This window comes from Oncorhynchus nerka, linkage group LG6, assembly GCF_034236695.1.
Source record: "Oncorhynchus nerka isolate Pitt River linkage group LG6, Oner_Uvic_2.0, whole genome shotgun sequence".
In the NCBI taxonomy this organism is placed as follows: Eukaryota; Metazoa; Chordata; class Actinopteri; order Salmoniformes; family Salmonidae; genus Oncorhynchus; species Oncorhynchus nerka.
The window spans coordinates 90,647,002-90,672,777 of record NC_088401.1 but is presented as its reverse complement, the minus strand read 5'-3'; the positions used below and the strand labels follow the sequence as shown (position 1 = coordinate 90,672,777).

The 25,776-nt window shown below is 48.5% G+C and overlaps 1 protein-coding gene across 2 annotated transcripts in view; it reads left to right on the top strand.

Moving 5' to 3' along the window:
- The window catches only part of ergic1 (endoplasmic reticulum-golgi intermediate compartment 1), a 69,362-nt gene that overhangs the window by 13,223 nt on the left and 30,363 nt on the right, over nt 1-25,776 (top strand). For both annotated transcript variants that reach the window (XM_065020000.1, XM_065020001.1), the window contains exons 2-4: nt 375-436; nt 9,018-9,090; nt 15,565-15,659. In XM_065020000.1, coding sequence (XP_064876072.1) covers nt 375-436; nt 9,018-9,090; nt 15,565-15,659 — 230 coding nt within the window. The remainder of the gene's footprint in view (nt 1-374; nt 437-9,017; nt 9,091-15,564; nt 15,660-25,776) is intronic.

Sequence of the window (25,776 nt, the reverse complement as noted above, 5' to 3'; positions counted from 1 at the left end):
AACAATGTAGCTTTAATTTGCTATCTTGCATGCGTGATTTAATGAAAGTTTGATTTTTATAGTAATTTATTTGAATTTGGCGCTCTGCATTTTCCCTGGCTATTGGCCAGGTGGGACGCTAGCGAATGATTCCCTGCTACATTCCAAGATAACCAACCAACAGCTCAAGACTAAACTTCACTCGCATCATCCTTGTGGTATTGAGAGATAATCACGGTAATGCTCTGTGATTGCACCTAAAGGACGATAGGTCCTACATGATAGAGTGCCTAAAGTTGCACCCAACTGATTTTGTGTCCTTTCTGTCATCTTGTGAACCCCGTTCATTGCTGGTTTTTTATTTTTCTAACCCCTCCCTCTTTCTCTTCCATTAGGTTGGATATCTACAGGAAAGTACCCAAAGACCTGACCCAGCCAACGTACACAGGAGCTGTGGGTGAGTAGCCCTCCACACACACACACACACACACACACACACACACACACACACACACACACACACACACACACACACACACTTATCATGGTTCAGCTAGTCTACTCACCTGTTAGAGTTCAGGTATGTACCTGTCACCTCATGGTTCAGTTAGTCTACTCACCTGTCAGAGTTCAGGTATGTACCTGTCACCTCATGGTTCAGTTAGTCTACTCACCTGTCAGAGTTCAGGTATGTGCAGTCGTGGCCAAAAGTTTTGAGAACGACACAAATATTAATTTTCACGAAGTTCGCTGCTTCAGTGTCTTTAGATATTTTTGTCAGATGTTACTATGGATACTGAAGTATAGTTCCAATACTTTCATAAGTGTCAAAGGCTTTTATTGACAATTACATGCAGTTGGTGCAAAGAGTCAATATTTGCAGTGTTGACCCTTCTTTTTCAAGACCTCTGCCATCCTCCCTGGCATGCTGTCAATTAACTTCTGGGCCACATCCAGACTGAAGGCAGGTGCTCCATCGTGCTGGAAAAGGCATTGTTTGTCACCAAACGTTTCCTGGATGGTTGGGAGAGGTTGCTCTCGGAGGATGTGTTGGTACCATTCTTTATTCATGGCTGTGTTCTTAGGCAAAATTGTGAGTGAACCCACTCCCTTGGCTGAGAAGCAACCCCACACATGAATGGTCTCAGGATGCTTTACTGTTGGCATGACACAGGACTGATGGTAGCGCTCACCTTGTCCTCATCCGGACAAGTTTTTTTTCCGGATGCCCCAAACAATCGGAAAGGGGATTCATCAGAGAAAATTACTTTACCCCAGTCCTCAGCAGTCCAATCACTGTACCTTGTGCAGAATATCAGTCTGTCCCTGATGTTTTTCCTGGAGAGAAGTGGCTTCTTTGCTGCCCTTCTTGACACCAGGCCATCCTCCAAAAGTCTTTGCCTCACTGTGTGTGCAGATGCACTCACACCTGCCTGCTGCCATTCCTGAGCAAGCTCTGTACTGGTGGTGCCCCAATCCAGCAGCTGAATCAACTTTAGAAGACTGTTCTGGCTCTTGCTGGACTTTCTCGGGCGCCCTGAAGCCTTCTTCACAACAATTGAACCGCTCTCCTTGAAGTTCTTGATGATCTGATAAATGGTTGATTTAGGTGCAATCTTACTGGCAGCAATATCCTTGCCTGTGAAGCCCTTTTTGTGCAAAACAATGATGACGGCACGTGTTTCCTTGCAGGTAACCATGGTTGACAGAGGAAGAACAATGATTCCAAGCACCACCCTCCTTTTGAAGCTTCCAGTCTGTTATTCGAACTCAATCAGCATGACAGAGTGATCTCCAGCCTTGTCCTCGTCAACACTCACACCTGTGTTAACGAGAGAATCACTGACATGATGCCAGCTGGTCCTTTTGTGGCAGGGCTGAAATGCAGTGGAAATGTTTTTGGGGGATTCAGTTCATTTGCATGGCAAAGAGGGACTTTGCAATTAATTGCAATTCATCTGATCACTCTTCATAACATTCTGGAGTATATGCAAATTGCCATCATACAAACTGAGGCAGCAGACTTCGTGAAAATTCATTTTTGTGTCATTATCAAACCTTTTGGGCACAACTGTACCTGTCACCTCATGGTTCAGCAGGTCTACTCACCTGTCAGAGTGCAGGTATGTACAGTTGAAGTTTACATACACCGTAGCCAAATAGTTAAGAGAATTAACTAACTAATCGAAAGAAATCTAAATTCTCTAACATTTAATCACCAGAAACAGCTTTTGCCTGCAAACTAGCATCATCGAATTGGGCATAATGATTGTCAAAAATATATATATTTTTCTGCGTAGGTTATCTAGGCACACTTCCTGCCCATCACTGACAGCTAAAATCAAATCATACGCTGTAGGGCCCTCAACAATAGAGCTCATCGTGAGGGGCCGCTATAGGGCCCTCAACAATAGTTCATCGATAGGGGCCGCTGTAGGGCCCTCAACAATAGAGCTCATCGCGAGGGGCCGCTGTAGGGCCTTCAACAATAGAGCTCATCGAGGGGCCGCTGTAGGGCCCTCAACAATAGAGCTCATGGTGAGGGGCCGCTGTAGGGCCCTCAACAATAGAGCTCATCGTGAGGGGCCGCTGTAGGGCCCTCAACAATAGAGCTCATCGTGAGGGGCCGCTGTAGGGCCCTCAACAATAGAGCTCATCGTGAGGGGCCCCTCAACAATAGAGCTCATCGTGAGGGGCCGCTGTAGGGCCCTCAACAATAGAGCTCATCGATCGAGGGGCCGCTGTAGGGCCCTCAACAATAGAGCTCATCGATAGGGGCCGCTGTAGGGCCCTCAACAATAGAGCTGGTCTTGGGCTCACAGGTGGCGCTGCCCTCAACAATAGAGGTCCCTCAAGGCACTGCATCTCAGTGCTCAGAGGCGTGTAGGGCCCTCACAGACCATCTGGTTCAGTGGTGTAGGGCCCTCAAGGCTCATCTCAGTGCTCAGAGGCGTCACTCACAGACCCTGGTGGTCTTGTGGTCTAAGGCATCTCAGTGCTAGAGGCGTCACTACAGACCCTGGTTCAGTGGTCTAAGGCATCTCAGTGCTAGAGGCGTCACTACAGACCCTGGTTCAGTGGTCTAAGGCACTAGTACATCTCAGTGGTTCTGGTCTAAGGCATCTCAGTGCTTCGTCACTACAGACCCTGGTTCAGAGGTCTAAGGCACTGCATCTCAGTGCTAGAGGCGTCACTACAGACCCTGGTTCAGCGGTCTAAGGCATCTCAGTGCTAGAGGCGTCACTACAGACCCTGGTTCAGCGGTCTAAGGCATCTCAGTGCTAGAGGCGTCACTACAGACCCTGGTTCAGCGGTCTAAGGCATCTCAGTGCTAGAGGCGTCACTACAGACCCTGGTTCAGTGGTCTAAGGCATCTCAGTGCTAGAGGCGTCACTACAGACCCTGGTTCAGCGGTCTAAGGCATCTCAGTGCTAGAGGCTTCACTACAGACCCTGGTTCAGTGGTCTAAGGCATCTCAGTGCTAGAGGCGTCACTACAGACCCTGGTTCAGAGGTCTAAGGCATCTCAGTGCTAGAGGCGTCACTACAGACACCCTGTTTCCAATCCAGTTTGTATCACCCCCGGCCGTGATTGGGAGTCCCATAAGGCGGCTAACAATTGGCCCGGCGTCGTCCGGGTTTGGCCCGGCGTCGTCCGGGTTTGGCCCGGTGTAGGCCGTCATTGTATATAATAATTTGTTCTTAACTGACTTGCCTGGTTAAACAAATGTTAAATAAATACCTTTTTTTTTTTCATTTAATTGCCACATCCAAAATCCCCCCCCCCTGCAAGAAAACCATTCTAACTGCCCCCCCCCCGTGACAGTGAAGAGAGAAATGTTTAGTTTCCTGCAATTTTGCACAATTTAGAAAAAAAAAAAGTGGAGGCAAATGTTTTCGGTTTTTAATATAACCGAAGATCAATGGGTGATTCCCACCATGCTTACTTCACTGACCATACTGCACACACTAGTATCTAGCATCCTGCCCAGGCATCTTTAGGGAGAATGGGGGGGGGGTGTAATAATTTATTTTCTTAAATAATTTTAATTAAACGTTGGGCTTAAAATATAAATGTTTGTAATTGAACATCTGAAAACGTTAGAACAGGACACATCTGAGTGGGCACGTGCCCCTGAACATCCAAATTAAATACATGACACCACTGGCTAGGTGGATACCTGTCATTACTCAGGGGAAACACAACCGTGTGTAAGAGAATGTTAATGATTTCCTGTGCCCCGCCCCCTTAGCCCTCTGGCATTCTAGAACTGTCAGTCAGTCCTCTGGTATCCAGTGGAATCTTTTGTTTCTTTGTTCTGTCATGTTGTTTTCCTGTTTCGTCACCAGGCTGTCACAGTGTCGGGCGCCTGACAGTGATTATACACTGGGATTACTAGGAGATCAGCTATGTGGTTGTTTTGTTTGTTTCCTAATCATTACCAGCATTGATTCATCATTGGCCCATCCCTGATGACATCAAGGGAGAATGTAAACACTGTTGACATTCAAATGTATTTATAAAGCCCTTCTTATATCAGCTGATATCTCAAAGTGCTGTACAGAAACCCAGCCTAAAACCCCAAACAGCAAGCAATGCAGGTGTAGAAGCACGGTGGCTAGGAAAAACTCCCTAGAAAGGCCACAACCTAGGAAGAAACCTAGAGAGGAATCAGGCTATGAGGGGTGGAGATTATAAACCTAGAGAGGAACCAGGCTATGAGGGGTGGAGATTATAAACCTAGAGAGGAACCAGGCTATGAGGGGTGGCCAGTCCTCTTCTGGCTGTGTCGGGTGGAGATTATAACAGAACATGGCCAAGATATTCAAATGTTCATAGATGACCAGCAGGGTCAAATAATAGTAATCCCAGTAGTTGTTGAGGGTGCAGCAAGTCAGCACCTCAGGAGTAAATGTCATTTGGCTTTTCATAGCCGATCATTAAGAGTATCTCTACCACTCCTGCTGTCTCTAGAGAGTTGAAAACAGCAGGTCTGGTACAGGTAGGACATCTGGTGAACAGGTCAGGGTTCCATAGCCGCAGGCAGAACAGTTGAAACTGGCGCAGCAGCACGGCCAGGTGGACTGGGGACAGCAAGTCATGCCAGATAGTCCTGAGGCATGGTCCTAGGGGCTCAGGTCCTCCGGGAGGGGAGGGAGAGAGAGAGAATTAGAGAGAGCATACTTAAATTCACACAGGACACCGGATAAGAGGAAAAGTACTCCAGATATAACAAACTGACCCTAGCCCCTCGACACAAACTACTGCAGCATAAATACTGGAGGCTGAGACAGGAGGGGTCAGGAGACACTGTGGCCCCATCCGATGACACCCCCGGACAGGGCCAAACAGGATGGATATAACCCCACCCACTTTGCCAAGCACAGCCCCCACACCACTAGAGGGATATCTTCAACCACCAACTTACCATCCTGAGACAAGGCCGAGTATAGCCCACAAAGATCTCCTGCCCTCTGACATCACCGGAGGCAGGTCACATTCTTATGATGTCATTGAGGCTGAGTGAGTCTCTCTCTCTAGTCTTTTCCAACTCTATTTTGACCACTGACCCCTACAGAATGTATTCAGAGGGGCACCCCTTGTCTTTTTGTGAAGACTAAAAGCTATTTAATTAGTGTAAAGAAATATGGCACAGATTCCATGTATTATACCAGATGGTAGGATACCATATTGATACCATAGTATTTCTAGTACTTACAGTAAGTAGCCATTTCTTTTATATCGATAAGGAATGGCTATGCTCCATTGTTTTCCTCTGGTAGGACACAGTGAACTCCCTATAGCCCCGCCCTCCTCCCTATAGCCCCTCCTCTCCCCCTCTACAGACCCTCCTCTCCCCCCTCTACAGACCCTCCTCTCCCCCTCTACAGACCTTCCTCTCCCCCTCTACACACCTTCCTCTCCCCTCTACACACCTTCCTCTCCCCCTCTACAGACCCCTCTCCCCCTCTACAGACCTTCCTCTCCCCCTCTACAGACCTTCCTCTCCCCCTCTAAAGACCTTCCTCTCCCCCTCTACAGACCTTCCTCTCCCCCTCTACAGGCCCTGGTCTGCTAGGCTACACGCCGGTCCCCTGGGCTGGGCTACCCGCCGGTCCCCTGGGCTGGGCTACCCGCCGGTCCCCTGGGCTGGGCTACCCGCCGGTCCCCTGGGCTGGGCTACCCGCCGGTCCCCTGGGCTGGGCTACCCGCCGGTCCCCTGGGCTGGGCTACCCGCCGGTCCCCTGGGCTGGGCTACACGCCGGTCCCCTGGGCTGGGCTACCCTGCCGGTCCCCTGGGCTGGGCTACCCGCCGGTCCCCTGGGCTGGGCTACCCGCCGGTCCCCTGGGCTGGGCTACCCGCCGGTCCGCTGGGCTGGGCTACCCGCCGGTCCGCTGGGCTGGGCTACCCGCCGGTCCGCTGGGCTGGGCTACCCGCCGGTCCGCTGGGCTACCCGCCAGTCCACTGGGCAGGGCACAGTGAACTCCCTATAGCCCCGCCCTCCTCCCTATAGCCCCTCCTCTCCCCCTCTACAGACCCTCCTCTCCCCCTCTACAGACCCTCCTCTCCCCCTCTACAGACCTTCCTCTCCCCCTCTACACACCTTCCTCTCCCCCTCTACAGACCTTCCTCTCCCCCCCTCTACAGACCTTCCTCTCCCCCTCTACAGACCTTCCTCTCCCCCCCCCTCTACAGACCCTGGTCTCTCCCCCTCTACAGACCTTCCTCTCCCCCTCTACAGACCCTGGTCTGCTGGGCTACCCGCCGGTCCCCTGGGCTGGGCTACCCGCCGGTCCCCTGGGCTGGGCTACCCGCCGGTCCCCTGGGCTGGGCTACCCGCCGGTCCCCTGGCTGGGCTACCCGCCGGTCCCTGGGCTGGGCTACCCGCCGGTCCCCTGGGCTGGGCTACCCGCCGGTCCGCTGGGCTGGGCTACCCGCCGGTCCGCTGGGCTGGGCTACCCGCTGGGCTGGGCTACCCGCCGGTCCGCTGGGCTGGGCTACCTGCCGGTCCGCTGGGCTACCCGCCAGTCCGCTGGGCTGGGCTACCTGCTGGTCCGCTGGGCTGGGCTACCCGCTGGGCTGGGCTACCCGGTCCGCTGGGCTGGGCTACCCGCCCCGGTCCGCTGGGCTGGGCTACCCGCCGGTCCGCTGGGCTGGGCTACCCGCCCGCTGGGCTACCTGCCGGTCCGCTGGGCTACCTGCCGGTCCGCTGGGCTGGGCTACCTGCCGGTCCGCTGGGCTACCCGCCAGTCCGCTGGGCTGGGCTACCTGCTGGTCCGCTGGGCTGGGCTACCCGCTGGGCTGGGCTACCCGCCGGTACGCTGGGCTGGGCTACCCGCTGGGCTGGGCTACCCGCCGGTCCGCTGGGCTGGGCTACCCGCCGGTCCGCTGGGCTGGGCTACCCGCTGGGCTGGGCTACCCGCTGGGCTACCTGCCGGTCCGCTGGGCTACCTGCCGGTCCGCTGGGCTGGGCTACCTGCCGGTCCGCTGGGCTGGGCTACCCGCCGGTCCGCTGGGCTGGGCTACCCGCCGGTCCCCTGGGCTGGGCTACCCGCCGGTCCGCTGGGCTGGGCTACCCGCCGGTCCGCTGGGCTGGGCTACCCGCCGGTCCGCTGGGCTGGGCTACCCGCCGGTCCGCTGGGCTGGGCTACCCGCCGGTCCGCTGGGCTGGGCTACCCGCCGGTCCGCTGGGCTGGGCTACCCGCCGGTCCCCTGGGCTGGGCTACCCGCCGGTCCGCTGGGCTGGGCTACCCGCCGGTCCGCTGGGCTACCTGCCGGTCCGCTGGGCTGGGCTACCCGCTGGGCTGGGCTACCTGCCGGTCCGCTGGGCTGGGCTACCCGCCGGCCCGCTGGGCTACCTGCCGGTCCGCTGGGCTACCTGCCGGTCCGCTGGGCTGGGCTACCTGCCGGTCCGCTGGGCTGGGCTACCCGCCACTCCATGGCCTGGTACTCAGCACTCTATTGTCTCTCCTACCACTCTGATATTGCAAATACATTTAAAACAGTATCATTCTTTTAAAACTCACCTCACTGTGATGATCAATATAAATAAAGAAGTTCAACAACAGGATGAAACTGAGTGGAAAACATGATCACAGCGATTTCTACGGCGATGATTAATTCAAAACACTCATTACCATATTAGAGCTGATTCATAGGTTTATGAGCCCAAGTCCCCGCCTCTCCCAAAAAACGAAATTAAAATACTGATTGTGCCATTGTACAGTATGTAGCCGAATAGCTTACCGCATAGGCCTCTTACACATGACAGAGGAACGCGTGAATGACATTAACAAAGTTGTGATGCTCCCGAGTGGCGCAGCGGTCTAAGGCACCCTGGTTCGAATCCAGGCTGTATCACAATCGGCCGTGATTGGGAGTCCCATAGGGCGGCGCGCAATTGGCACAGCGTTGGCCGGGGTAGGCCTAGTCTGGGGTAGGCCGTCATTGTAAATAAGAATTTGTTCTTAACTGACTTGCCTGGTTAAATAAATGTTACGTTTTAAGAAAAGAAAGTGTACACGGAGCAGAGGGGGGAAGAACGGAGGAGGAAGAGCAGCATGTGTACACGGAGCAGAGGGGGGAAGAACGGAGGAGGAAGAGCAGCATGTGTACACAGAGCAGAGGGGGGAAGAATAGAGGAGGAAGAGCAGCATGTGTACACGGATCAGAGGGGGGAAGAACGGAGGAGGAAGAGCAGCATGTGTACACGGAGCAGAGGGGGGAAGAACGGAGGAGGAAGAGCAGCATGTGTACACGGAGCAGAGGGCGGAAGAACGGAGGAGGAAGAGCAGCATGTGTACACAGAGCAGAGGGGGGAAGAACGGAGGAGGAAGAGCAGCATGTGTACTCAGAGCAGAGGGGGGAAGAACGGAGGAGGAAGAGCAGCATGTGTACACAGAGCAGAGGGGGGAGAGGGTCTCAGCCCAAAATCCTTTATTTGGTTTAATAGCAGTGTGTATCGCTCAATAAACAAATCTAACTGTGGATATCCCTCCCTCTCTCCCTCTCTCTCTCCCTCCCCTCTCCTCCACAGTGTCCATTATCTGCTGTGTCTTCATGTTGTTCCTGTTCCTCTCTGAGCTGAAGGGATTCATAGCCACTGAAATGTAAGTACGTGCACACACCTCCTCTACCTCCACTGACACATTAAATACTAAAAGTACCCGATGAGCACATGATTTCCTGGTTTAAATCCCAGAGACATTCAGTGGAAGTTAATTAAACATTATATTGTTCTGGCTCTTGGTCTTCATCTGGGGTTTCCCCTAAAACACACAGAAATACCCCCCACATCTAGAGGTATGAACAGACGTCATTCATAGCCAATCAACTCTAAGTACAGTAGAGCACCATATCTCCTGTCTTAACCACAGGTCTCGGGTCAGGTTACCTTCACTCCGTGTCGTCTGAGATACCGGCCACACTCGTCTCCACTCAACTGTTGATTTAAAAAAACAATGTTTTATTTCACCTTTATTTCACCAGGTAGGCCAGATCACCTTTATTCAACCAGATCTCCTTTATTTAACCAGGTAGGCCAGATCACCTTTATTTCACCAGGTAGGCCAGATCACCTTTATTTCACCAGGTAGGCCAGATCACCTTTATTTCACCAGGTAGGCCAGATCACCTTTATTTCACCAGGTAGGTCAGATCACCTTTATTTCACCAGGTAGGCCAGATCACCTTTATTTCACCAGGTAGGCCAGATCACCTTTATTTCACCAGGTAGGCCAGATCACCTTTATTTCACCAGGTAGGCCAGATCACCTTTATTTCACCAGGTAGGCCAGATCACCTTTATTTCACCAGGTAGGTCAGATCACCTTTATTTCACCAGGTAGGCCAGATCACCTTTATTTCACCAGGTAGGCCAGATCACCTTTATTTCACCAGGTAGGCCAGATCACCTTTATTTCACCAGGTAGGCCAGATCACCTTTATTTCACCAGGTAGGTCAGATCACCTTTATTTCACCAGGTAGGTCAGATCACCTTTATTTCACCAGGTAGACCAGATCACCTTTATTTAACCAGGTAGGCCAGATCACCTTTATTTCACCAGGTAGGCCAGATCACCTTTATTTCACCAGGTAGGCCAGATCTCCTTTATTTCACCAGGTAGGCCAGATCACCTTTATTTCACCAGGTAGGCCAGATCACCTTTAGTTCACCAGGTAGACCAGAAAACCTTTATTTAACCAGGTAGGCCAGATCACCTTTATTTAACCAGGTAGGCCAGTTGAGAACAAGTTCTCATTTACAACTGCGACCTGGCCAAGATAAAGCAAAGCAGTGTGACACAGACAACAAAACAGAGTTACACATGGAGTAAACAAGCATACAATAATACAATAGGAAACTCTATATACAGTGTGAGCAAATGAGGTAGGATAAGAGTTAGCATTTAAACACTGGAGTGATAGATGTGCAGAAGATGAATGTGGAAGTCGAGATACTGGGGTGCAAAGGAGCAAGATAAATAAACAAATACAGTATGGGGATGAGGTAGATAGATGGGCTGTTTACAGATGGGCTATGTACAGGTGCAGTGATCTGTGAGCTGCTCTGACAGCTGGTTCTTAAAGTTAGTGAGGGAGATGTGAAGTCCATGGTGAAGTTGTACTTGGTTTTCCTAACCCTTTTACTATTACGTTGACGCCAACATATCTGACTCCAAATCAATTAGTTGGGGACTTCATCTCCCCTCCTATATCTGTATCGCCGTCAGCTGATGCCATGACGAGATGTAGTTGACAGCTGATCTTCCTGGGGTCCATACACACAACAAAAATACATTATAGACATAAGAGTTTTACCCTTTACAATGTTGATTAGGGCCTTCATCTGTCCTTACAATGCTAGACTAATCTGTGTTGGTTCGGGACCATCTGTCCTTACAATGCTAGACTAATCTGTGTTGGTTCGGGACCATCTATCCTTACAATGCTAGACTAATCTGTGTTGGTTCGGGACCATCTATCCTTACAATGCTAGACTAATCTGTGTTGGTTCGGGACCATCTATCCTTACAATGCTAGACTAATCTGTGTTGGTTCGGGACCATCTATCCTTACAATGCTAGACTAATCTGTGTTGGTTCGGGACCATCTATCCTTACAATGCTAGACTAGTCTGTGTTGGTTCGGGACCATCTATCCTTACAATGCTAGACTAATCTGTGTTGGTTCGGGACCATCTATCCTTACAATGCTAGACTAATCTGTGTTGGTTCGAGACCATCTATCCTTACAATGCTAGACTAATCTGTGTTGGTTCGGGACCATCTATCCTTACAATGCTAGACTAATCTGTGTTGGTTCGGGACCATCTGTCCTTACAATGCTAGACTAATCTGTGTTGGTTCGGGACCATCTGTCCTTACAATGCTAGACTAATCTGTGTTGGTTCGGGACCATCTATCCACTCCCTCTGGGCTTCACACGTGAAATGTTAAAAATACCCAAAATCGAATTATTTTCTTTTCTTTTAAAGACTTAACAAAGACAGAAACGTAACGAGTGTTGATCAAGAATGAGGATGTCGTGTGTTCATCCTGATGCTTTGTGACGCGTCTGGTGCCGTAACTAACATGGAGACATCTCTCTGATGGGATATTATGCTAACATGGAGACATCTTTCTGATGGGATATTATGCTAACGTGGAGACATCTTTCTGATGGGATATTATGCTAACAGGGAGACATCTTTCTGATGGGATATTATGCTAACATAAAGACATCTTTCTGATGGGATATTATGCTAACATAAAGACATCTTTCTGATGGGATATTATGCTAACGTGGAGACATCTCTCTGATGGGATATTATGCTAACATGGAGACATCTTTCTGATGGGATATTATGCTAACATGGAGACATCTTTCTGATGGGATATTATGCTAACATGGAGACATCTTTCTGATGGGATATTATGCTAACATGGAGACATCTCTCTGATGGGATATTATGCTAACATGGAGACATCTTTCTGATGGGATATTATGCTAACATGGAGACATCTCTCTGATGGGATATTATGCTAACATGGAGACATCTTTCTGATGGGATATTATGCTAACATGGAGACATCTCTCTGATGGGATATTATGCTAACATGGAGACATCTTTCTGATGGGATATTATGCTAACATGGAGACATCTTTCTGATGGGATATTATGCTAACGTGGAGACATCTTTCTGATGGGATATTATGCTAACGTGGAGACATCTCTCTGATGGGATATTATGCTAACATAAAGACATCTTTCTGATGGGATATTATGCTAACGTGGAGACATCTCTCTGATGGGATATTATGCTAACGTGGAGACATCTTTCTGATGGGATATTATGCTAACATGAAGACATCTTTCTGATGGGATATTATGCTAACATGGAGACATCTCTCTGATGGGATATTATGCTAACGTGGAGACATCTTTCTGATGGGATATTATGCTAACATGGAGACATCTCTCTGATGGGACATCTCTCTGATGGGATATTATGCTAACATGGAGACATCTTTGATGGGATATTATGCTAACGTGGAGACATCTCTCTGATGGGATATTATGCTAACATAAAGACATCTCTCTGATGGGATATTATGCTAACATGGAGACATCTCTCTGATGGGATATTATGCTAACATGGAGACATCTCTCTGATGGGATATTATGCTAACATGGAGACATCTCTCTGATGGGATATTATGCTAACGTGGAGACATCTCTCTGATGGGATATTATGCTAACATAAAGACATCTCTCTGATGGGATATTATGCTAACATGGAGAAATCTCTTCGATGGGATATTATGCTAACATAAAGACATCTCTCTGATGGGATATTATGCTAACATAAAGACATCTTTCTGATGGGATATTATGCTAACATGGAGACATCTCTCTGATGGGATATTATGCTAACATGGAGACATCTTTCTGATGGGATATTATGCTAACATGGAGACATCTCTCTGATGGGATATTATGCTAACATGGAGACATCTCTCTGATGGGATATTATGCTAACATGGAGACATCTTTCTGATGGGATATTATGCTAACATAAAGACATCTTTCTGATGGGATATTATGCTAACATAAAGACATCTCTCTGATGGGATATTATGCTAACGTGGAGACATCTCTCTGATGGGATATTATGCTAACGTGGAGACATCTCTCTGATGGGATATTATGCTAACGTGGAGACATCTTTCTGATGGGATATTATGCTAACGTGGAGACATCTTTCTGATGGGATATTATGCTAACATGGAGACATCTCTCTGATGGGATATTATGCTAACGTGGAGACATCTTTCTGATGGGATATTATGCTAACGTGGAGACATCTCTCTGATGGGATATTATGCTAACGTGGAGACATCTCTCTGATGGGATATTATGCTAACGTGGAGACATCTCTCTGATGGGATATTATGCTAACGTGGAGACATCTTTCTGATGGGATATTATGCTAACGTGGAGACATCTCTCTGATGGGATATTATGCTAACTTGGAGACATCTCTCTGATGGGATATTATGCTAACATGGAGACATCTTTCTGATGGGATATTATGCTAACATGGAGACATCTCTCTGATGGGATATTATGCTGTGTGCATGAGGCAGCTTGAGATTGGGGGAGGAAGAGGTGTACAGCTTCTCCTGTGCTGGGTGAGATGAGCAGGGGAGGAGTAGAGAGGAGGACAGTGTATTTACGCTGGGCTGTGGGAGAGGTGGAGGGCAGGGGGAGGAGAGAAAGGAAATTAGATGACAAAGATGCACCAATGTACTTTTATCTTAATTGGCAGGAAGAGGGACATTGTGGGTACATTGTGACAGCTGGGGGTGAATCAGAACATTGTGACAGCTGGGGGTGAATCAGGACATTGTGACAGCTGGGGGTGAATCAGGACATTGTGACAGCTGGGGGTGAATCAGGACATTGTGACAGCTGGGGGTGAATCAGAACATTGTGACAGCTGGGGGTGAATCAGAACATTGTGACAGCTGGGGGTGAATCAGGACATTGTGACAGCTGGGGTGAATCAGGACATTGTGACAGCTGGGGGTGAATCAGGACATTGTGACAGCTGGGGTGAATCAGGACATTGTGACAGCTGGGGTGAATCAGGACATTGTGACAGCTGGGGGTGAATCAGGACATTGTGACAGCTGGGGGTGAATCAGAACATTGTGACAGCTGGGGGTGAATCAGGACATTGTGACAGCTGGGGGTGAATCAGGACATTGTGACAGCTGGGGGTGAATCAGGACATTGTGACAGCTGGGGGTGAATCAGGACATTGTGACAGCTGGGGGTGAATCAGAACATTGTGGGTACATTGTGACAGCTGGGGGTGCATCAGGACATTGTGGGTACATTGTGACAGCTGGGGGTGCATCAGGACATTGTGGGTACATTGTGACAGCTGGGGGTGAATCAGGACATTGTGGGTACATTGTGACAGCTGGGGGTGCATCAGGACATTGTGGGTACATTGTGACAGCTGGGGGTGAATCAGAACATTGTGGGTACATTGTGACAGCTGGGGGTGCATCAGGACATTGTGGGTACATTGTGACAGCTGGGGGTGAATCAGGACATTGTGACAGCTGGGGGTGAATCAGGACATTGTGACAGCTGGGGGTGAATCAGGACATTGTGACAGCTGGGGGTGAATCAGAACATTGTGGGTACATTGTGACAGCTGGGGGTGAATCAGGACATTGTGACAGCTGGGGGTGAATCAGGACATTGAAAGGGATCTCTATCTCTACTCTAATGAAGATGGTTCATCTCTCCCACTTAGTGGGTTCCTTGAAAGATGCTCCTTGTTCTATAACTTGAATGCTTGTTTAAATGATCTACAGATATATCTAACCTGTCTGTCTCTCTCTTTGTCTCTCTTTGTCTTTCTCTTTGTCTCTCTTTGTCTTTCTTTCTTTCTTTTTTTCTTTCTCTCTGTCTGTCCCTTTGTCTCTGTCTGTCTCTCTCTCTCTTTCTCTCTGTTCCTCTCTTTCTCTCTGTCCCTCTGTCTGTCTCTTTCTTTCTTTCTTTCTTTCTTTCTTTCTTTCTTTCTTTCTTTCTGTCTGTCTGTCTGTCTGTCTGTCTGTCTGTCTGTCTGTCTGTCTGTCTGTCTTTTGTCTCTTTGTCTCTTTGTCTCTTTGTCTCTTTGTCTCTTTGTCTCTTTGTCTCTTTGTCTCTTTGTCTCTGTTCCTCTGTCTGTCTCTCTTTGTCTCTGTCTCTTTCTCTCGGTCTCTTTCTCTCTGTCTCTGTCTCTTTCTCTCTCTCTCTCTCTCTCTGCCTCTCTGTCTGTCTCTCTCTCTCTGCCTCTCTGTCTCTCTCTCTCTCTGCCTCTCTGTCTCTCTCTCTCTGCCTCTCTGTCTCTCTCTCTGTCTCTCTTTGTCTCTGTCTCTTTCTCTCTGTCTCTCTTTGTCTCTGTCTCTTTCTCTCTGTCTCTTTCTCTCTGTCTCTCTCCCTCTCTGTCTCTCTCTCTCTGCCTCTCTGTCTCTCTCTCTCTCTGCCTCTGTCTCTCTCTCTCTGTCTGTCTTCCCCCAGTGTTAACGAGCTGTATGTGGATGACCCTGATAAGAACAGTGGTGGGAAGATTGATGTGAGTTTGAACATCAGTTTGCCAAACTTACACTGTGATTGTGAGTATATTATTCATTCATTCATATCCACTGTTATGTACTGTATTACTGTCTGAATGTACTAACTTTATATAGGAGGTCATTTATACCTACCTGTTGTATGAGGTCATTATTCAATGCCTGTTGTATGACCCGGGCGGGGCAGCAGGGAAATGGGATGTGGGACCACCCATGTGTTTTCATCTAAATTCCTAGTCAAATTGCAATATTTTGTTCCAAATCAGGCCTATAATGTCTGCCCATGTTGTGCAGCCTTACGTGGAGGTGTGGAAAGGATCTGAAATGAGCTCAACGTCTGGTGGAAGTTTTTGATTTGAATAGTATAAAACCACCAGAATGGAGATATCCCTTATGAATGTGTTGCCACCCTGAGGTCACGCACAACGAACAAAAAAAAATACTAAGTTGGATGAAATGTTGGAATCATGGAAATATAATGATTCTATAGTTGTACTAGTGGGCACTTTGACTACAGTGTTGTTTGACATGACAACGAATGACAAAGCCGGGGAGGCGTTCATAGAATTAGGAGTTAGAATACCAATAGAATACCAATAGAATACCAATAGAGGCCTTATTGTGACAGGGTAGGAACCAAAGTGTTGATCAGTGTTTTTCCAGGGGACCCTATAATCTTTCGCTACGTTAAATGTTTTCTTTTACTTCAGGTAGCGATCATGCTTGGTCTATTTCTCTCCGATGTGGTAGATGGTGATTTTAGGTCTACACCAGCGCTGGCATCAGGCTATATAAAGGTGTCTGCATATATACACCACCGTTCAAACGTTTGTGGTCAATTAGAAACGTCCTCGTTTTTTAAAAGAAAAGCACTTTTTTTTTTTTGTCCATTTAAAAACAAAAATCATAGAAAAAAATCATAGACTAGTATCTTAGCTTCTAACCAACATACCATTGATTTTCTATCACGTTGCCCTGCCCACGTCGTTCTAACTAACACATCTACAAGGTTTTAGCCAATTCGTTCTGTGTCTGGCTCCCATTTTTAGTATATTGCTCATGGAAATATCTTTTCATTAACCACTGGTATTAGATTGCTCTATCCCATTATTAGAAAGTGTGTTTCTAATTATAATCTTCTAGGGCTGCTGTCTAAGAAAATCTTAGTTTACCGTAAGCCTCACGACAATACCAACCATGGCTACTGCACCCCCCCATCTCAAAACAACAGAGAACATTGATATGGACCAAAGCTTTTGATGGGAAATCAGACATGACTAGGAGACCGTCTCTGGAGGGACAATGAACAGGAGACCGTCTCTGGAGGGACAATGACCAGGAGACCGTCTCTGGGGGGACAATGACCAGGAGACCGTCTCTGGGGGGACAATGACCAGGAGACCGTCTCTGGGGGGACAATGACCAGGAGACCGTCTCTGGGGGGACAATGACCAGGAGACCGTCTCTGGGGGGACAATGACCAGGAGACCGTCTCTGGGGGACAATGACCAGGAGACCGTCTCTGGGGGACAATGACCAGGAGACCGTCTCTGGGGGACAATGACCAGGAGACCGTCTCTGGGGGACAATGACCAGGAGACCGTCTCTGGGGGACAATGACCAGGAGACCGTCTCTGGGGGACAATGACCAGGAGACCGTCTCTGGGGGGACAATGACCAGGAGACCGTCTCTGGGGGGACAATGACCAGGAGACCGTCTCTGGGGGGACAATGACCAGGAGACCGTCTCTTGGCCAGTACGGAGACGCGACCAGTACGGAGACGCGGCCAGTACGGAGACGCGACCGTCACGCGGCCAGTACGGAGACGCGACCAGTACGGAGACGCGACCATCACGTGGCCAGTACGGAGACGCGGCCAGTACGGAGACGCGACCAGTACGGAGACGCGGCCAGTACGGAGACGCGGCCAGTACGGAGACGCGGCCAGTACGGAGACGCGGCCAGTACGGAGACGCGGCCAGTACGGAGACGCGGCCAGTACGGAGACGCGGCCAGTACGGAGACGCGACCAGTACGGAGACGCGACCATCACGCGGCCAGTACGGAGACGCGACCATCACGCGGCCAGTACGGAGACGCGACCATCACGCGGCCAGTACGGAGACGCGACCATCACGCGACCAGTACGGAGACGCGCCCAATACGGAGACGCGACCAGTACGGAGACGCGACCATCACGCGGCCAGTACGGAGACGCGACCAGTACGGAGACGCGACCATCACGCGACCAGTACGGAGACGCGACCAGTACGGAGACGCGACCATCACGCGGCCAGTAAGGAGACGCGACCAGTACGGAGACGCGACCAGTACGGAGACGCGACATTCACGCGACCAGTACGGAGACGCGACCAGTACGGAGACGCGACCATCACGCGACCAGTACGGAGACGCGGCCAGTACGGAGACGCGACCAGTACGGAGACGCGACCAGTACGGAGACGCGACCAGTACGGAGACGCGACCAGTACGGAGACGCGACCAGTACGGAGACGCGACCAGTACGGAGACGCGACCAGTACGGAGACGCGACCAGTACCGGAGACGCGACCATCACGTGGCCAGTAAGGAGACGCGACCAGTACGGAGACGCGACCAGTACGGAGACGCGACCATCACGCGACCAGTACGGAGACGCGACCATCACGCGACCAGTACGGAGACGCGGCCAGTACGGAGACGCGACCATCACGCGACCAGTACGGAGACGCGGCCATCACGCGACCAGTACGGAGACGCGACCAGTACGGAGACGCGACCAGTACGGAGACGCGACCAGTAGGGAGACGCGACCATCACGCGGCCAGTACGGAGACGCGACCATCACGCGGCCAGTACGGAGACGCGACCAGTACGGAGACGCGACCATCACGCGGCCAGTACGGAGACGCGACCATCACGCGGCCAGTACGGAGACTGGAGACGCGACCAGTACGGAGACGCGACCAGTACGGAGACGCGACCATCACGCGGCCAGTACGGAGACGCGACCAGTACGGAGATGCGACCAGTACGGAGACGCGACCAGTACGGAGACGCGACCAGTACGGAGACGCGGCCAGTAGGCGACCAGTACGGAGACGCGGCCAGTACGGAGACGCGGCCAGTACGGAGACGCGACCAGTAGGGAGACGGGGCCAGTACGGAGACGCGGCCATCACGCGACCAGTACGGAGACGCGACCAGTACGGAGACGCGGCCAGTACGGAGACGCGGCCATCACGCGACCAGTACGGAGACGCGACCAGTAGGGAGACGCGGCCAGTACGGAGACGCGGCCAGTAGGGAGACGCGACCAGTAGGGAGACGCGACCAGTACGGAGACGCGACCATCACACGGCCAGTACGGAGACGCGACCATCACACGGCCAGTACGGAGACGCGACCATCACGCGACCAGTACGGAGACGCGACCAGTAGGGAGACGCGACCAGTAGGGAGACGCGACCAGTACGGAGACGCGACCAGTAGGGGGACGCGACCAGTACGGAGACGCGGCCAGTACGGAGACGCGACCAGTAGGGAGACGCGACCAGTACGGAGACGCGACCATCACGCGGCCAGTACGGAGACGCGACCATCACGCGGCCAGTACGGAGACGCGACCAGTACGGAGACGCGACCAGTACGGAGACGCGGCCAGTACGGAGACGCGGCCAGTACGGAGACGCGACCAGTACGGAGACGCGACCATCACGCGACCAGTACGGAGACGCGACCAGTAGGGAGACGCGACCATCACGCGACCAGTACGGAGACGCGGCCAGTACGGAGACGCGACCAGTACGGAGACGCGGCCAGTACGGAGACGCGGCCAGTACGGAGACGCGGCCAGTACGGAGACGCGACCAGTACGGAGACGCGACCAGTACGGAGACGCGGCCAGTACGGAGACGCGACCAGTACGGAGACGCGACCAGTACGGAGACGCGACCAGTACGGAGACGCGACCAGTACGGAGACGCCGAGTACGGAGACGCGACCAGTACGGAGACGCGACCAGTACGGAGACGCGACCAGTACGGATACGCGGCCAGTACGGAGACGCGGCCAGTACGGAGACGCGACCAGTACGGAGACGCGGCCAGTACGGAGACGCGGCCAGTACGGAGACGCGACCAGTACGGAGACGCGACCAGTACGGAGACGCGGCCATCACGTGGCCAGTACGGAGACGCGACCAGTACGGAGACGCGGCCAGTACGGAGACGCGGCCAGTACGGAGACGCGACCAGTACGGAGACGCGGCCAGTACGGAGACGCGGCCAGTACGGAGACGCGACCAGTACGGAGACGCGACCAGTACGGAGACGCGGCCAGTACGGAGACGCGGCCAGTACGGAGACGCGACCAGTACGGAGACGCGACCAGTACGGAGACGCGGCCAGTACGGAGACGCGGCCAGTACGGAGACGCGGCCAGTACGGAGACGCGGCCAGTACGGAGACGCGGCCAGTACGGAGACGCGGCCAGTACGGAGACGCGGCCAGTACGGAGACGCGACCAGTACGGAGACGCGGCCATCGGGAGACGCGGGCCCACGGAGACGCGACCAGTACGGAGACGCGACCAGTACGGGAGACGCGGCCAGTACGGAGACGCGGCCAGTACGGAGACGCGGCCAGTACGGAGACGCGACCAGTACGGAGACGCGGCCACGCTGCGGAGACGCGGCAGTACGGAGACGCGGCCAGTACGGAGACGTGGCCAGTACGGAGACGCGGCCAGTACGGAGGCGTGGCCAGTACGGAGACGCGACCAGTACGGAGACGCGACCAGTACGGAGACGCCACCAGTACGGGAGACGCGACCAGTCAGACGCGGCCAGTACGGAGACGCGACCAGTACGGAGACGCGACCAGTACGGAGACGCGACCAGTACGGAGACGCGGCCAGTACGGAGACGCGACCAGTACGGAGACGCGACCAGTACGGAGACGCGACCAGTACGGAGACGCGACCAGTACGGAGACGCGACCAGTACGGAGACGCGGCCAGTACGGAGACGCGACCAGTACGGAGACGCGACCAGTAGGGAGACGCGACCAGTACGGAGACGCGACCAGTACGGAGACGCGACCAGTACGGAGACGCGACCAGTACGGAGACGCGACCATCACGCGACCAGTACGGAGACGCGACCAGTAGGGAGACGCGACCAGTAGGGAGACGCGACCAGTACGGAGACGCGACCATCACGCGACCAGTACGGAGACGCGACCAGTAGGGAGACGCGACCAGTACGGAGACGCGACCATCACGCGACCAGTACGGAGACGCGACCGTCAATACTACCTCACTGCATTAAATTAACAGTGTGTTTCTCCTCTCCCACATTTCTCCATGACGTAATATGTTCTTCATCTTGAGTCATGACTCACAGAGTAACAGTTAGTTATTTTATGAATTTCAGTTCCATGACGTAATATGTCAGTTTCAACCCACTCGGAGAGAGACATCATCATCTCTCTCTCTATCTGTTTACTCACTATGACATATTTCTTCAGTTTCACGGCTCTTCCAGGGGTCCCCTCCTCCCTCCCTGGGATTACCTTTACAGACACTTTAACAAGCAAAGACATGATCTTTGACTTGATGCAATAACAAACACATGATGAATATAATTCATCGTTTTCCCTCTGAGGGGCCTTACGTGGGAGAAGAAAGAAAGGAATTTGTTTCGAGTCTAAAAAAGAGAACCATGGCATGACGCTGTCTTCTATAAATGTGTATTCAATATGTATCCCCTCTCCATTGTGTAATATTAAGACTGAAGTAGAATTAAATGACTGTCCTCCTCCAGGCTTCTGGCCATGTGTCTCTCTTTAAATTACGGCATTCTCTACTTACTTAAATGTGTATTGAAAAGGTTGTCCTTCAGCCTTGACCTAAAGGCTGGCTTGTTGTCCTTCAGCCTTGACCTAAAGGCTGGATTGTTGTCCTTCAGCCTTGACCTAAAGGCTGGCTTGTTGTCCTTCAGCCTTGACCTAAAGGCTGGCTTGTTGTCCTTCAGCCTTGACCTAAAGGCTGGCTTGTTGTCCTTCAGCCTTGACCTAAAGGCTGGCTTGTTGTCCTTCAGCCTTGACCTAAAGGCTGGCTTGTTGTCCTTCAGCCTTGACCTAAAGGCTGACTTGTTGTCCTTCAGCCTTGACCTAAAGGCTGGCTTGTTGTCCTTCAGCCTTGACCTAAAGGCTGGCTTGTTGTCCTTCAGCCTTGACCTAAAGGCTGGCTTGTTGTCCTTCAGCCTTGACCTAAAGGCTGGCTTGTTGTCCTTCAGCCTTGACCTAAAGGCTGACTTGTTGTCCTTCAGCCTTGACCTAAAGGCTGGCTTGTTGTCCTTCAGCCTTGACCTAAAGGCTGGCTTGTTGTCCTTCAGCCTTGACCTAAAGGCTGGCTTGTTGTCCTTCAGCCTTGACCTAAAGGCTGGCTTGTTGTCCTTCAGCCTTGACCTAAAGGCTGGCTTGTTGTCCTTCAGCCTTGACCATCATCTACATATAAAAGGAAATCTGAAGGATTCAGATCACATCTCTCTAGCCTTCTTTTAAATGTGTTTTTATATATCTGAAATGGAGAGGGTTATATTTTCTCCAGGCTTCTAGCTTACCAACATCTATACCCACTATCTATATCTATCTACATCTATATCTATACCCACTATCTATATCTATATATATCTATACCCACTATCTATATCTATATCTATACCCACTATCTATATCTATATCTATACCCACTATCTATATATATCTATCTATACCCACTATCTATATCTATACCCACTATCTATATCTATCTATCTATACCCACTATCTATACCCACTATCTATATCTATCTATCTATACCCACTATCTATATCTATCTATCTATACCCACTATCTATCTATCTATCTATACCCACTATCTATATCTATCTATCTATCTATACCCACTATCTATATCTATACCCACTATCTATACCCACTATCTATATCTATACCCACTGTCTATATATATCTATCTATACCCACTATCTATATCTATCTATCTATCTATACCCACTATCTATATCTATCTATCTATCTATCTATCTATACCCACTATCTATATCTATCTATCTATCTATACCCACTATCTATATCTATATATCTATCTATACCCACTATCTATATCTATACCCACTATCTCTCTATCTATCTATACCCACTATCTCTCTATCTATCTATACCCACTATCTATATCTATCTATCTATATCTATCTATCTATACCCACTATCTATATCTATCTATACCCACTATCTATATCTATCTATCTATACCCACTATCTATACGTCTATACCCACTATCTATATCTATACCCACTATCTATATCTATACCCACTATCTATATCTATCTATACCCACTATCTATCTATACCCACTATCTATCTATCTATACCCACTATCTATCTATACCCACTATCTATCTATCTATACCCACTATCTATATATCTATACCCACTATCTATCTATCTATATCTATACCCACTATCTATCTATACCCACTATCTATATCTATCTATCTATATCTATCTATCTATACCCACTATCTATATATACACCCACTATCTATATCTATACCCACTATCTATATCTATCTATCTATCTATACCCACTATCTATATCTATACCCACTATCTATATCTATATCTATACCCACTATCTATATATATCTATCTATACCCACTATCTATATCTATACCCACTATCTATATCTATCTATACCCACTATCTATACCCACTATCTATATCTATCTATCTATACCCATCTATCTATATCTATCTATCTATCTATCTATACCCACTATCTATATCTATCTATCTATCTATACCCACTATCTATATCTATCTATCTATACCCACTATCTATATCTATACCCACTATCTATACCCACTATCTATATCTATACCCACTGTCTATATATATCTATCTATACCCACTATCTATATCTATCTATCTATACCCACTATCTATATCTATCTATCTATACCCACTATCTATATCTATCTATCTATCTATACCCACTATCTATATCTATCTATCTATCTATACCCACTATCTATATCTATCTATCTATCTATACCCACTATCTATATCTATATATCTATCTATACCCACTATCTATATCTATCTATCTATACCCACTATCTATCTATCTATACCCACTATCTCTCTATCTATCTATACCCACTATCTATATCTATCTATCTATACCCACTATCTATATCTATCTATACCCACTATCTATATCTATCTATCTATACTATACTATCTATATCTATACCCACTATCTATCTATCTATACCCACTATCTATCTATCTATACCCACTATCTATCTATCTATACCCACTATCTATATCTATCTATCTATACCCACTATCTATATCTATCTATACCCACTATCTATATCTATCTATCTATACCCACTATCTATATCTATACCCACTATCTATCTATCTATACCCACTATCTATCTATCTATACCCACTATCTATCTATACCTATATCTACTATCTATATCTATCTATCTATACCCACTATCTATATCTATACCCACTATCTATATCTATCTATACCCACTATCTATCTATACCCACTATCTATCTATCTATACCCACTATCTATCTATCTATACCCACTATCTATCTATCTATACCCACTATCTATATCTATACCCACTATCTATCTATACCCACTATCTATATCTATCTATCTATATCTATCTATCTATACCCACTATCTATATATATACCCACTATCTATCTATCTATACCCACTATCTATATCTATCTATCTATCTATCTATCTATCTATCTATCTATCTATCTATCTATCTATACCCACTATCTATATCTATCTATCTATACCCACTATCTATATCTATCTATCTATACCCACTATCTATATCTATCTATATCTATACCCACTATCTATATCTATCTATCTATACCCACTATCTATATCTATCTATCTATACCCACTATCTCTATCTATCTATACCCACTATGTCTCTATCTATCTATACCCACTATCTATACCCACTATCTATATCTATCTATACCCACTATCTATATCTATCTATACCCACTATCTATATCTATCTATACCCATCTATATCTATGTATACCCACTATCTATATCTATCTATACCCACTATCTATATCTATCTATACCCACTATCTATATGTCTATACCCACTATCTATATCTATCTATCTATACCCACTATATATATCTATCTATATATACCCACTATCTATCTATCTATACCCACTATCTATATCTATCTATCTATACCCACTATCTATCTATATCTATCTAGCTATACCCACTATCTATATCTATCTATCTATCTATCTATACCCACTATCTATCTATCTATCTATCTATACCCACTATCTATATCTATCTATACCCACTATCTATATCTATCTATACCCACTATCTATATCTATCTATACCCACTATCTATCTATCTATCTATCTATCTATCTATACCCACTATCTATATCTATCTATACCCACTATCTATATCTATCTATACCCACTATCTATATCTATCTATACCCACTATCTATATCTATCTATACCCACTATCTATATGTCTATACCCACTATCTATATCTATCTATACCCACTATCTATATCTATCTATACCCACTATCTATATCTATCTATCTATCTATACTATCCTATCTATCTATATCTATACCCACTATCTATATCTATATCTATACCCACTATCTATATATATCTATCTATACCCACTATCTATATCTATACCCACTATCTATACCCACTATCTATATCTATCTATCTATACCCATCTATCTATACCCACTATCTATATCTATCTATCTATCTATCTATACCCACTATCTATATCTATCTATCTATCTATACCCACTATCTATATCTATCTATCTATACTATCTATATCTATATCTATCTATCTATACCCACTATCTATATCTATACCCACTATCTATATATATATCTATACCCACTATATCCCACTATCTATCTATATCTATCTATATCTATACCTATCTATATCTATCTATCTATACCCTATCTATCTATCTATCTATCTATCTATACCACTATCTATATCTATC